This window comes from Pteropus alecto, unplaced genomic scaffold (assembly GCF_000325575.1).
Source record: "Pteropus alecto unplaced genomic scaffold, ASM32557v1 scaffold35, whole genome shotgun sequence".
Taxonomy (NCBI): Eukaryota; Metazoa; Chordata; class Mammalia; order Chiroptera; family Pteropodidae; genus Pteropus; species Pteropus alecto.
Window position 1 is genome coordinate 13,214,243 of NW_006437828.1, and position 13,421 is coordinate 13,227,663.

The window sequence follows — 13,421 nt, forward strand, 5'->3', positions numbered from 1 at the left end:
ACGCGCGCCCGGATGAGCCCCGTGGTGACATGGTCCCCTCCCGGCGCCCCGCGCAGCATCATCGTCTCCAACACCTCCGGACGCGGAAAGGGAGGATCACCGGGGACAGCCGGGGGGTCCAGGGACAGCGGGGGTCTGCTGCGGAGCGCCGGTCTCAGGAAATAATAACCACGCCCACAGCGCAAAGCCGGAGAGAGCAGAGGTTCCCCGCACACTACACACCGCACACACGACGCGCACACACTGCACACGCGCGCGCGCACCGCAGCTGCGTGCACACCAACCCCGAGGTGGACGCGGTCCTAGCGGCCGGGTCCGTCCATGGAGACTGCTGTCGCCCGCGGTGTCTGCATCGTCCGCGGTATCCGCGGTGTCTGCTCCCGGGCCTCGTGGAAAGTTCGTGCCTGCGCCTCTCTCGCGCCCGGTCTCTTGGTCGCGTTGAACGTGCTTCACCTTCTTAGATACGAACACGTGAGCATTTGCGGAAGGTAGTTGGCTCCCGCATAACTTTTAATTTCCTAGCTCTCATTTTCGTCTATTTTTCGGCAGATCATTACTACATTTCCCGAGTCAGGCACCATTAAGGAAACATACGTATCCTAGTTGTTTTCTGTGTAATGAAAGCGCTGTTTTACCGTAATTGTGAGATAGTCCCGGAAACAGCGATAACAAAATACACCCGCACATTTTCGAGTTCAATTCTCATTCACGTTATTCTCTCGGAGTGAGAGCCCGACGCCAGGCATGGCAACCACACACTACGTTCTGGGCTTCTCCCCGTGAGAACGCTCTCCGGGGCCCCAGGACACTGCCCACCTGGGAAACAGCGGCCAGATAGATCATCAGCAAGGCCTGTCCTTGTGAAGGGCCTACCGGGAGTCTCAAATAGCTATCCAGACGTCCCCGGACAAGGAGGATACAGGTGACAGTAACATTAGCAGACGTCGTGGACAGGTGGCTGTGATGATGTTATATTCAGAGAAGTGAAACTCTGGCTCCTCGCTCCGTGCAATTCATTTTAAAGATTACCGTACTTTTCGTAAGACACGGGCACTCGTATATGCGGCATTTTGCATGCGCACACGTTTGTACGTTGAGCATCATTTGCTCTGTGATTATTTGGTTCTGGTTTGGCCGTTCACTGGCTTCTCTTCCTCCCTGCAGAGCTCTCCACTCTTACTGTGTTTCCACACATTTCCCTGTGTACAGTTAGCACCTGACTCGAGCGCCCGCAGTCCGTGAACGCTGCCGTCCCCTCAGCAGCCCCCGGAGACCCAGCCCCTCCTGGGCGTGCACCGATTTTCTCCTCTGAGGCGCGCTCTGTGCTTCTCAGCACCGGCGCCCGTGCCCTTGAACCTGTGAGCCGCTTGCAAGTCCATGACGTGCCGTCTGTTGCGTAGGCGTGCCCCATGGGGGAGGGGTGCGCGGGCGCCGAGCCTCTGAGCATTAGAGCCCCGGCAGGTTCCCATCGCCCGGGGGCTACTCCGCGTTTCTCAGGGGGCATTGAGATGAATTTCGTGAAAGGTAGTTTTTTTTGCACGTGGTCTTTGCACAGTGAACCCCAAAGGAACCACGCAACCTCACGTAAGCGATCTGTCCCTTCGCAGCGTGGCGTCACTGCAGGATGGCTGCGGCGCGTGCGTGAGGCCCCGGGCTGCGTTTTCCACGCGTGGCCTTTCCGTGTGACTACGTGGAGAGCAGAGGAACCCCGAAATGCTGGGCACAGCATGGAGCTTGCACAGCAGGAGCAGTTTCTTGGAAGCAAGCTCGGTCGGATCCCTTGGGGGAACCATGCTGACGTTTCGTCTGTTTCTCTTCCAGCGGTGACCTGCCCTGGCATCGAAGCCCAGCTCTCAGAACACGTCACCTGGAGGCTGGTGTCAGGGTCCCCCAGCGAGTATGGAGCTCAGGTGCTGCTGAGCTGCAGCCCTGGGTATTACCTGGAGGGCGGACGGCTCGTGCAGTGCCAGGCAAACGGGACGTGGAGCATCGGAGAGGAGAGGCCACGGTGCAGAGGTGAGTCCCGGGCGAGCTCCCCAGGTGCGCAGCGTCCGAGCCACGGGCAGCCGCGGCGCCGTGACCTTCCAGCCCTGCAGACTTGCGGTGCCGCCGGACGGCATTCGTTTTCATTATGATGGATGTGTATCCTCACGTGACACGCCCAGCATACATGGCTGCTGGAACACATGCTAAACGCCGTCTCGTCCTTGTTAACAATGGCATTTTGTAAACTTGGAGATATGAGAACACTCAGATATTTCAGATCAGCTCAGAAACAAATGCAGGTCCATGTTTGAAAAGATCGATTTTATTCCACGCACTGACGATTCCAACCTTCTAATTAGAATCTTGGGGAATGTTGTTTATGCTGAAGACACTGTGTTCTCAGACCATGACCGTCTTGAGAAGAGAGATTTTTATTCTCGTAGGTACGGGATAAGTGGGTGAGCTTCTGAGGATTCATAATAAAGGTGCATAAATAGAAAAATAAAACAATATTAGCATTGTGCAGAGCACAGCTTGATCCAGACATATTTAACATACAGTCTTTCGTTGATTGGTCACAGGAAATCATCATGCACAGAAACGAGTAGTTAGACCAGTGTCAAATTTCTAAAATGCACGGCTGAGTAGGAATAAACCAGAGTAAAAATGGGCAAAGAACACAAAGATGCTTCACTGTGTTTCGTAATCACCCTAATTCAAGTTTTAATGGAACAGATGCCAACTGCACATGTGCAGAAGCTGGTCCCGGGGACATGGGATAAATTAGGGGGCACAGTGACCTCCGGGAGTCACCGTTCCCTTGTGTCAAAGGGAACAGCACCTGTGTCCCCGGACGGCCCTGCCCGAGCCGAGTTTCCGGGGCACTTATTCACGGTCCCCTCGTCATTCTCAAAGGAGTCCTGGCTTGACTCTGCAGTCACTGGATCCATTCTGAGTGTCCTCTGTGCTCCGGGTCGGAGTTAGCAGCTCCCCTGCTCCCTACGCCCACGGCCCCTGCCACACCCACCGGGGCGCCCAGTGCGCACGTTCGGAGACCACGTCATCGGGTCCCCAGGAGAGTGGGGCGGAGGCACCGGGGACATGTCCCTGTGGCCCGGCCAGGACTCCTCCTGCCAGCTTTTCGTCGGCTCCAAACCAGAGTCCGTCCAGGGAACCTCAGGGGCTGCTTTGGGGGGGCGGGGCGTCCCCGCAGGCGTCCGTGGGCCCCCACCTGCGTCCAGGTAGCACTTCCGTCTCCAATGCTGCGGGACTGGTGACCCTGCCCGCCCGGGGGGTCGGTGCCACGTGGGCGTCCGTGACGCCGCAGGCTTCCCACTCACGGCGCAGGTGGCCTCCCCAGGGCGCTGCCATGCGCGGGGAGAGCGTGTGACACACAGGAGCGCTGGCGAAGCGGCCTCTGCTGACCGCTCCGCGCCGGCTAGCCCCGGGGAGGAAGCAGCGGCTCTGCCGTCCCCATCACCGCCTCCACGCCCCGGCCCCGGGTTTCCTGACTCCGATCCGACGTGCGGGAGCCTGGGGTTCTCAGGCTGCGTCAGGTCCAGGCCCCCCCTCCAGCCGCCGTCCGCGCTTCGGCCACACGCCTGTCTGTCCCATCCGGGGGCACACGCACTCCGCAAGTCATCAGCCGCTCGCTGACTCGCCTTGTTGTCACCTCGCGAGGTGTCCCGTCGTCTGTTATTTGTCTCTCGAATGTCATCGTGGAGGTGTGGCCTCTTCCAGAAACAGCGTTTTCCGCTGAAGTCACTGTTTCCTTTCAGTTAACGTGGGTCCCAATGTCTGCGGTCCAGGAGGCCGCGGCTTGGCCAGGGGCAGCCCCCTCTGCCTGGCCACTTCGGCTTGTCCGCTGCGGCCTCGTTTTCTCACGGAGACAGGGTGGTTTGTGCTCACCCTGAGTTTTCCTCCCACGAACTCGGGATCAGCCATCCTGGCAGGGCCCAGGTCCTTTCTGTGGGGGCCGGTGTGACGGGCCCAACCCTGGGCCCCACGGTGCCTCAGTTAATAGCGTCAGGGAAAACACGGCCGATTTACTGTTGAGAATTAGTAACAGCCTTTAAAACTTTACTCCCCAAAAAACGAAGCCACGAACAGAACGCAGAGCTTTAAAGTGTTTCCAGTATCTTCTGGGTTCTGCAAAAATAAGAGTGAACATTGCGTCGGTTCATTCTTTGCTGTAACTCAGTTCACCTCCCTGTATATTTGAATTTCCTTTAAATTACAGGTACCTCTCCTGTCCCCTGCCTGGTCACCACACACGAAAACCACACTCTAAATCCCGGCAATAGCGTGCCACGCTGTGCAACGCACACACGATGAACCCCAGGAAGGTCAAATGCTGTTTAATCGCTTCCTTAAAATTAATTAAAGCGATGCGCGTTTGCAAGCCCGATTTGCCACTCTGGGGCGGCTTTTTCGCAGAAGACACAGGCACCCAGTCTCTCCCTACATCTCACTGGAATTGGACCAAGAGAGTCTTCAGGTGTGTCGCCGTCCAAATCATGAACACAGCAAAGAGCCACATTTTTATTGATGTCGGTCGGCTGGTTTGCCTTTGGTTTATCTTCGAATGTCCCTGCTCACAGAGTCACCAGGGACTTCACCGTTTCTCGTTATCTGTCTGGAAGTGTTAGAATCCCCCGTTCGGCGTGTCCATTTAGCTGTAGATGGAGAGCTGAGCCTTGAGCACCTACTACGCGCATCCACAAGGACGCTGGAGTCAGCCAGACGTGCCCCATCTCTCGCAGGGTCTGCGCCATGCCCCTCGGGGCTGCGTTAGCGTGTCCTCGGGCAGAGCCCAGCCGTCCGGGGTGAGGGGACGGGAGACCCCCCCTCCCCTCCAGTCCGCGAGCCCCGCAGTCAGCCTGTGGGCGGAGACGTGGCCACCGGGGACCAGTCCCCAGGACACAAGACTGACACCCGCAGGAGGGGAGCCCACACGCCTCCCCAGCACAGGGACCACGAGAGTGTGGGGGCTACTGTTTCTCTTCTTATTACTGCGTTTTATTATTTGACGTTTTATTATTTGCTTTAATGTGCAAGAAGAACGTTAATCACAGAACTCCGCGAAGCAAAAAGAAACCATCTGCGTTTTCTAAATTTTCTACGCAGTCACAAACACCGCCTGTCACACCAGAACCGTGTTCGTGACAGGTGTCCTGAGAACGTGGCCCGGTCTGGGCCTCTGCCTCTTTCCTGTCCGCTGCTTTGAGAGTTCTCTGAAGCCGGACCCGGGTCGCGGCGTGAGGTGGGCGGGCCGGTCCCTGCTGACCTCCAGGATTTGACCGGCGGTGATCGACAAACGTACGGGTGTCCGTCCGCCCAGGGCACACTCCAGGGGCCGGCCGCCCTGGCCACTGGCGAGCGGTCCCCACAGGACGCACGTGACCTGGCCGTGCGCGTGTCTGTGCGTTCGAAACAGAATCGTGGGCGTCGCATCTGGGAACGAGATCAGCCTAATTCACAGGCCTGGTCTCAAGGGCGCGAGCACCCCGCCTCCTGCACGTCAGTTACGGGTCAAGGTCGTCACGCTTTGGCCCAGTTGCCAGGCCGGTCCTGGGCTGTCACTTCCCTGTTGGCGAGCCGGACGGGCCCTGGTCCCGGGCGGGCACTGGCGGGCACTGGGAAGCCGGTGAGCGGCGCTGGCTTTCCTGGGGAGTCCGCAGCCGTAGGGCGTCTCCGACCGGGCCAGGGGGAGGCGGCCGAATCTCCAGACGCTGTCGTCAGGGTACAAGGAGGGACTTAAGAGCCGTGGCCTTGGTGTGCTTCACCAACGTCCCACGTCCAGCACTGTCCTTCGTTTCTAGCTGGAGCTGGTTCTGCGGGTGGGGCTGGGGCCACCTTGAGGACGTCCTCAGTGTCCTGTGCATCTCTCATGCGAGCGGGAGGCGGGCGGCTTAGGAAACCTTCATTTTTCTCCTGGCCAGCGGTGGCGAAGCTGGGAGGGAGGCTGGGTAGCCTACGTTCTTCACCGCTGAGTTTCAGCCTCTCACCGGGTTATCGTCTTCCTCGCAGTCATCTCGTGTGGAAGCCTGTCCTTCCCCCCGAACGGGAACAAGATTGGGACGCTGACGACGTACGGGGCCACGGCCATATTCACGTGTAACACGGGCTACACGCTCGTGGGGTCCCACGTCAGAGAGTGCCTCGCGAACGGGCTCTGGAGCGGTGCCGAGACGCGGTGTCTGGGTAAGTGGGGCCGGCCCGGCCCTCGCCAGTCCCGTAAGTACCCAGAGCCGGGCGGGGGGGAGGCACGCGCGGCGTCGCGCTGCAGACGCTCAGCCGATGTGTCGGTCCCGCCTGCGGCCACTGCCTGACCCCTTTACGTGTCCGAGGGCGTAAAGAACTGGGTGTGCGTGCATGTGTGTGTCTCTGTGTGTGTGTGGGGGCGCATGTGCGTGTGAGCGTACACGTGTGCATGTGTGTGCACGTGTGTCTCTGTGTGTGCATGTGTGTGTGCGCATGCGTGTGTGAGCGTGCACACATGTGTGCATGTGTGTGTACACACGTCCGTGTGTGCGTGCGTGTGTGCATGTGTCACGTCGCGCTGCAGACCCTCAGCCGATGTGTCGGTCCCGCCTGCAGGCCACTGCCTGACCCCTTTACGTGTCCGAGGACGTAAAGAACTGGGTGTGTGTGCATGTATGTGTCTCTGTGTGTGCATGTGTGCGTGCGTGTGTGTGAGCGTGCACACATGTGTGCATGTGCGTGTGCACACGTCCGTGTGTGCATGTGTCTGTGCGTGTGTGTGTGTGGCCAGCAAAGGTCACAGCTCCTTAAGTAGACTTTTTCACAGCGTGTGTGCATGTGCGTGTGAGCGTGCACACGTGTGTGTATGTGCGTGTGCACACGTCCGTGTGTGCGTGCGTGTGTGCATGTGTCTGTGTGTGTGTGCATGTGCGTGTGAGCGTGCACATGTGTGCGCATGTGTCTGTGCGTGTGTGTGTGGCCAACAAAGGTCACAGCTCCTTAAGTAGACTTTTTCACAGACTGCTGAAGATATCACTGTTCTTATGATTTTGGGACACGAAAATGAATTTCATAAATATACCTTGTATCTTTTAAAAATTATAAATTACATAAGTTAAAGGGACGTTAATATCGAGCAACGTAAGTACAATGACTTGTTTAAAATGTCATACGTGTGCAACGACTTGGTCTTCCTTTTTCTCCAAATTAAAAATGTTTGCATGATAACTTCTAAAACTTGAGTTGAAATTTTTTCCATTGAAAAACCTTCTGAGTAAATGCATGAAAATTGTTGAATAAGCAGCTTCGAGTACAGTGATGTCTAATGAACCCTTTAGGTCCCTGAGTGATTAGCAAAGTGTTAACTGCCTTTGGTCTCAAGCTCGGCCTCGCCCTCAGGAAGCTGGGGCGACGGGGCAGCTGTAGAAGCTGGAAAGATTCGCCCCCGCCCCCCACGGGCTAGGACCACGCCCGGAACCAAGCCGGGCCTGCGACACTGACTAGCGCAATTATGTTCTTGTCACTCAGGAGAACTGGAGGGAAAGGGAAGGAGGTGGGTAGGTAGCCACCCCGGCGAGAAGCAGCCGGGGCAGCGCGGAGGGGGCTCCCCCGACCCCGAAACGCCCCCGCTCCTGCGAAGCCCCGAGTGCGCCCGAGTGCGCGTGTCAGGGGCGTGCGGTCCACCCCGTGCCTGGCAATTGCTGAGACGTCCTTGGACGGCGCCTGGTGCTCCACTCTGAGAGTCGCCCGTGCTTCCGAAGTCTCCGTGTCCCCGAATGCTCTCCGGAAGCCTGTGGCGTGGAGCCGTGTGGCTGTTCTCCCAGAGGCAGCGGGGGGTCGGGGCTCTTCCCGGTCAGCTTCAGTGACCGAGGCCCGGGCCGTCGGAGGGACGTGTGTCTCTGCTGTGAATCGTGACGACGGGAAGAAACGCAGATGAGTCGGCGCCTCGCTGTTCACCAGACAGCTCGCCTCGCTGGTCCTCGCGGTGACGGGGCCGGGAAGGCAGAAGCTGCCACCTCGGCGAGTTTGCTGGCGCGCTTGATGCGGGGGACGGTTCGGTCAGGGGTTCCGCTTGAGTCCCAGCGGTGCCAACACACCTTCGCCTGTGCCGTGGTCCCCGCTGCGGGTCAGGACCGAGGCAGCGTGGACGAGGAGCAGCCGCGTCGGCGGTGTGTCTCTGCTGTGAATCGTGACGACGGGAAGAAACGCAGATGAGTCGGCGCCTCGCTGTTCACCAGACAGCTCGCCTCGCTGGTCCTCGCGGTGACGGGGCAGGGAAGGCAGAAGCTCCCACCTCGGCGAGTTTGCCGGCGCGCTCGATGCAGGGGACGGTTCGGTCGGGTTCCGCTTGAGTCCCAGCGGTGCCAACACACCTTCGCCTGTGCCGTAGTCCCCGCTGCGGGTCAGGACCGAGGCAGCGTGGACGAGGAGCAGCCGCGTCACTGGTCGGGTGACGGTGCCCGAGAGCGAGGCGTCAGTGGCATGTGGTGTCTTAGGAGCGTTTGGAAGAGGGGGTGCTCAGGAGAGAGCTAACTGAGACCGGAGGGGAAGGAAAATGCCCAGATCGTAATGCGTCAGCGTCAGTGCCGTGGGACGTGGACCCAGCGAATAAGGGACAGAGAAAATGGCCAGGACAGAACATCCGAGAGGGAGAGAAGCAGTTAGAGAAGAATTAGAAAGAACACGCAGCCACGTATCTATGAACCAACGAGTGAAGAATGAGCAGTAAGCGTGGTATAAATGCTTCAAAATATTTAAAAAGCCAGTAAACACAGTTCCACAGCTGCCACTGGCACCTGCGGGGTCGAGATGTGACACGTGGCCCGTGGTGGTGACAGCCTCATCTTCCTGGACAGTGGATTTGCTGGAGGGCGCACGGCAGTGCAGCCAGCACAGACGTACGTCCGTGGGACCCGGGAGGCTGCGTGGGGGACGAAGCAGGGAACGTGGGTGGACGGGCCAGCAGCCAGGACAGAGGCGAGGTCCGTGCTGGAGAAGATTCTGGAAGGCCCGGGAGAGAACGGGAAGGGACTGCCACCGTGAGTCTGGCACGGATGTTTGGCGGGGCAGGGAGGGGACGCCCCACGGGGTAACCAGACGCCTTATTTCGACACAGTAATTTTAAACGATGTTATTTATGGGTGACTAATCGATAGTCATGTTTGAGTGTCATCCTATCGAATCCGTTAGAACACGTGGATGGCGCTTATCACTTCTGTTCACAGACAGGAAAAAACAGAGCGAGGAATCTGCCCAGCATCGTAAGGCCAGTAAATGTCAAAAACAGCATCGAAAGCCGGGCAGTGTAACCACAGAGCACAGATTTGGCAGCCTCCAGGCGTGCGACAGGCATGTCTGAGCCAGCGCGTGCTGCTCGGCCTCTGATTTCATTTCTCAGGAACGGAGGCCGGGCGTCAGGGTGCTGATTCTGAGCGGGGCGGGATTTGTGGGGTCGCGGGAGGGGAACTCAGCCCCAGTGCTAGACTCCGCCCGACCCCAAGGCACAGGCCACAGGGGGCTTTGCGCCTGGTGCCCTCACTGGCTGACCTTGTCCTTCACGCAGAGCGGCCCCCAGGACCGGAGCTTAACTGTGTTGCCAATATCCTCTTGTCCTTCGAAATCTTCCTTCGTCTTTGGCCGTGATTACGAACGTCTTGAAAGTCGCTCTGGGTTTCTGTCAAGCTAAATGACCTCGGGTGACCTTCAGGCCCATCTGGACCCTCTGAAGGTAAACCGGACCGTCACAGAGGGACGGCGACTTATGATACAATGGAGACCGTTGGTGAGGATGTTTTTTTAAAAAAGCCAGGAAACAGTCAATAGAGCCCCGTGGCTTTACCTCTAACAGAGATGTCCCCTGGGCAAAACCAGACAGTCTCAGATCTCTGACCTTGAGAAACCAAGCGCCCGTGGGGAGGGGGAGGGAAATCCCCCCGGGAGACGGAGGCGGTTGCAGCCGATGGTCGGCGATAAATTCAGTCCGCAAGCAAAGCAGCTCCCCCAGAACGTGTCTACGAGAATGAAATGCAGGTAAAATCGAGGGCCGGGGAGGTCAAGTCCACCGCACTCTGGGAACGACGGGAAGTCGCCGAGCCCAGGAAGATGTAAGGGCCGCGCGCAGGTCACGTTTGAAACGAGAGCCTGTTTCGCGCGTTGGCGTTGGCGTTGGCATTAAGATCGCGGATGACGGAGACAGAGCAGGGGGCTCACGTCTCTTATCCGGTCGTTTCTGTCAAGGAGGATTATTTCAACAATACAAAGAGTAGAACGTGCTCTTATCCCGGAAACCGGAACCCCGAGGAAGAGGGGTCTATCGACGAGGACCTCAGTTTCCAATGGAGTCGAGTCTTCTGCCCCCGAGAACTGTGCCCGAGCAAGCCGAGGGGACCCCCAGAGACTGCGAGCCGCCGGCCGTGCTCCCGTGGGCATCGTTAACAGGAAGGACCCCAGAGCTACGCACGGATCTGGCGCGATTTCTCCCACAAAAGGGAAGGAAGTTAGCCGTCAGAAACTGCGGATCTGTTCATTTTAGGACGCACAGAGCGGATCATCGAAAGTGTTATTTGTAAGATCTTTGGTGGTCTGTATTCACGAAGAGCTAATGTAATTTCAGAAAATAACACGCAAGTCTGGACCCATCTTCGGCATTATGCTTAGGTGGGGATTTAGAAATAGTCTTTAGAAAGGGTGTTTCTGAATTTTTGGCAAGGTAAATATTGAGATTTTCCACGATAACTCTAGTTATCGTGAGAGTGTGATCCGGGCTGTGTGTCGTTGGCTTTTTGTTAATTGCCAGCCCAGGCCGGTGGGTGTGCTGACCACAGATGTCTACACTGACATCTGTAAGTTTCATCAGCGCTCGATCGGTGGGGGCCAAAAACGAGAAATAAAAACAAAATTACTTACATCTGCCCGGGCCACGGAGCAGGCTCGCTAATGACGTTCGTGGTGCGTATTTTCACTCTTCTGTCTGTGATAGCGAACAGCACGCACAGAAAAAGTTCTCAGACGTAACGTAAGAAATATCTCCTCTTATTTATTATCTAACGCGTCAGATCCGGCCAGCGGCGCAGTGCAGACAGAGGCAGCTGCCGACTGGGCGGGTTTCACGTTGGGTTCTGTTGGACCCCAGGCCCATCGAATCCATGTCCACTGTGCTTTCTGTCACAATGCACAATGCTTAGACAAAAACGCCCTCGCAAGTGGGGGGCCATTCTCGCTTATTTTCAGGGTCACTAAAAAGACGGCTTTTGCCTGAGTTGCTGCTCCTGCTTCATGGGGAACACGACACGTGCTTCTGGCCGTGGCACTGGGGCCGTCCCCACGGCTTCTCCAGGAAGAGCAGCCAGGGCCCCCGCGGTCACTGTGGCGCACGTGTCCCAGTACGGGGACGAGCCGTGCTCCCCCACTGCGTCTCACGGCTGCTGACGGCCGGAGGGCTGTATTTAAGGAGAGGAGGGTGACTCCTTTGCCTGAGCTCCCAGAGGCGAATCTGTGCTGGGTTTGGGGTCCCTCGTCCGAATTCTAAGCCAGAACCTTTGGGAGAGGACAAAGAGAAAGCCAGACCCCGTGTGCAGACATCGCGATGGCTAATCGTCAGGCAAACTAACGGACACGTGCGCGAGCTCACTCTGCCGACGGCTGAGCCCACGCTTAACCACGGCCGCCGACCCCGCATGGCGACCGGGCTCCCCCAGGGTCCTGTGAGTCACCAAGGACACAACATTCACCGTCTGTGCCGCGCGGCGCTCGCTGGGCTGGAGAACCCGGCACTCAGAACCCCGACCCCACGTCCGCTCAGGGGAGGGCCAGGGCCCCTGCTCCCCCGTTTGTCTCCCCGTGGACGTGCGTGGACCCCGGTAGGGAACACACGGGCCAGACGAGGTCGTGCGTTTGTAGCCCCGGCCGCCGGCCGTGGACACCTGCATCCATCCCGTGATGCATGTGTGCCATCCAGAGATTTCAACACATAACGATGCGTCACCCCCCGCTTCGTTACCCCTCAACCTGTAGTATTCGCGATGTCCGCGACGGACGGAGGCAGCTGCCACACAAAGAACACTGTCTCTGTGTCACTAGAAGGTTCCGCTAGTGTTTAAGTTTGCGTCTGCTGCACTGTAACGACCTCTGCAGAGCGGAGCTTCTTCGTGACCGATATTCTGGTGACATCCCTATGACCAAAGTAGCTCAACGACATAATTCAAAATAATATCGTGGGACCATATGTTTTCATAGTTCTTAGAAAATGGAATTAGAAAGTCTCCTTCGAATGCCTTGCATTTTCTGACCGATCCGTATGAAAAACAACAACTCACACGATAACGCTCATCGCCACAAAGAGGTGGTGCCAGAGATGGCCAGCGGCCCCTTCTCGTCACCACGCAGTCTGCAGTGCGAAATTCAGACCGTCGACGGGTGGGAAAGGTGAAGTAAACAGCCCGTACTACGTTCTCGCTTTGCGCACGCCCGGCTCTCGCGGTTGGGGGTTCTGTGAGGCCCTTCGCTCCGGTTTCAGGCAGGACCCGTCGCCAGAACGCAAACGCCGGGGTTCAGTGTTTGGTTTGTAAACTTTCTGGACGTGTAGAAATGCGTTTCGTTCTAATCCTCGAATTGATATTTAATACGATACAAACGGGCACAGGGAAGAGGTGACCTTAAAATAAGAGGCCCTGGGGAAAGGCGTTTGCGCGCAGCACGCGAGGGGACGTTCGGACAGGACAGAGGGCCGGTGGCAGCGTTTCCGCACCGAGCAGTGCCGGGCTCGGGGTCCGTCTGGCACAGGCGCACCTGCGACGTGGAGCTGCATCGTCACGGGGCCCACGGACGCCGTGGGTTTCTACAGAGTGAGTGAGAAAATGGCACTTTATTCCGTCTCCAAAGCTCGGACTCTCTCTCTCTCGAGCTGCGAAGCCTGCGAGGTTGGAGGGGGCCGGGGCCCCGTGACTCGAAGCGGGACATAGAGAGAAGCGCCCGCCCCGGCACAGGGGGTGAGCGGACCTCGAGGGGCAGGGGACCCGCCTCCGCGGCCTGGCGGGCTCCTGCTGCATCCGGGTCGGGCGAGGAGACGCACAGACGGCCCAGGAGGCTCGGGCGGAGGGCGCCGGTGGCCATGGCTCACGCAGAGCCTTGCGAAGTCCTTGTCCGTCAGGCAGCCCTGTCCCTGGAGCTCGCCTGACACCGCGTTCCGGTCCACCGCCTCGGCACTTCTCAGCTCCCCGAATGTTAACGTTCGCCCCGACTTCATCTGGGGCTTTTCCTGTCCCCCCAGCCCCGAGCACGCGTCTCACGCGCGAGCTCAGCTGCCCCGTGGTTTCAGCCTCTGTCCACGGTCTCGTCTGTCCTGCAGCCACTGCGTCCGGTCGCCCTCCCCGAACTCCAGCTCCGTCCCAACCGATCGAGGCCGGCTGCGCCCAGACGTTGGTCCAAGCCCAGTTCGAGTGCATGCGCTCGAG

The 13,421-nt window shown here is 58.2% G+C and overlaps 1 protein-coding gene across 1 annotated transcript in view; it reads left to right on the forward strand.

Annotated features, from left to right (window-relative positions):
* The window catches only part of CSMD1 (CUB and Sushi multiple domains 1), a 1,232,804-nt gene that overhangs the window by 1,179,294 nt on the left and 40,089 nt on the right, over positions 1–13,421 (forward strand). The window contains exons 54-55 of the mRNA XM_015591800.1: positions 1,822–2,016; positions 6,016–6,189. Coding sequence (XP_015447286.1) covers positions 1,822–2,016; positions 6,016–6,189 — 369 coding nt within the window. The remainder of the gene's footprint in view (positions 1–1,821; positions 2,017–6,015; positions 6,190–13,421) is intronic.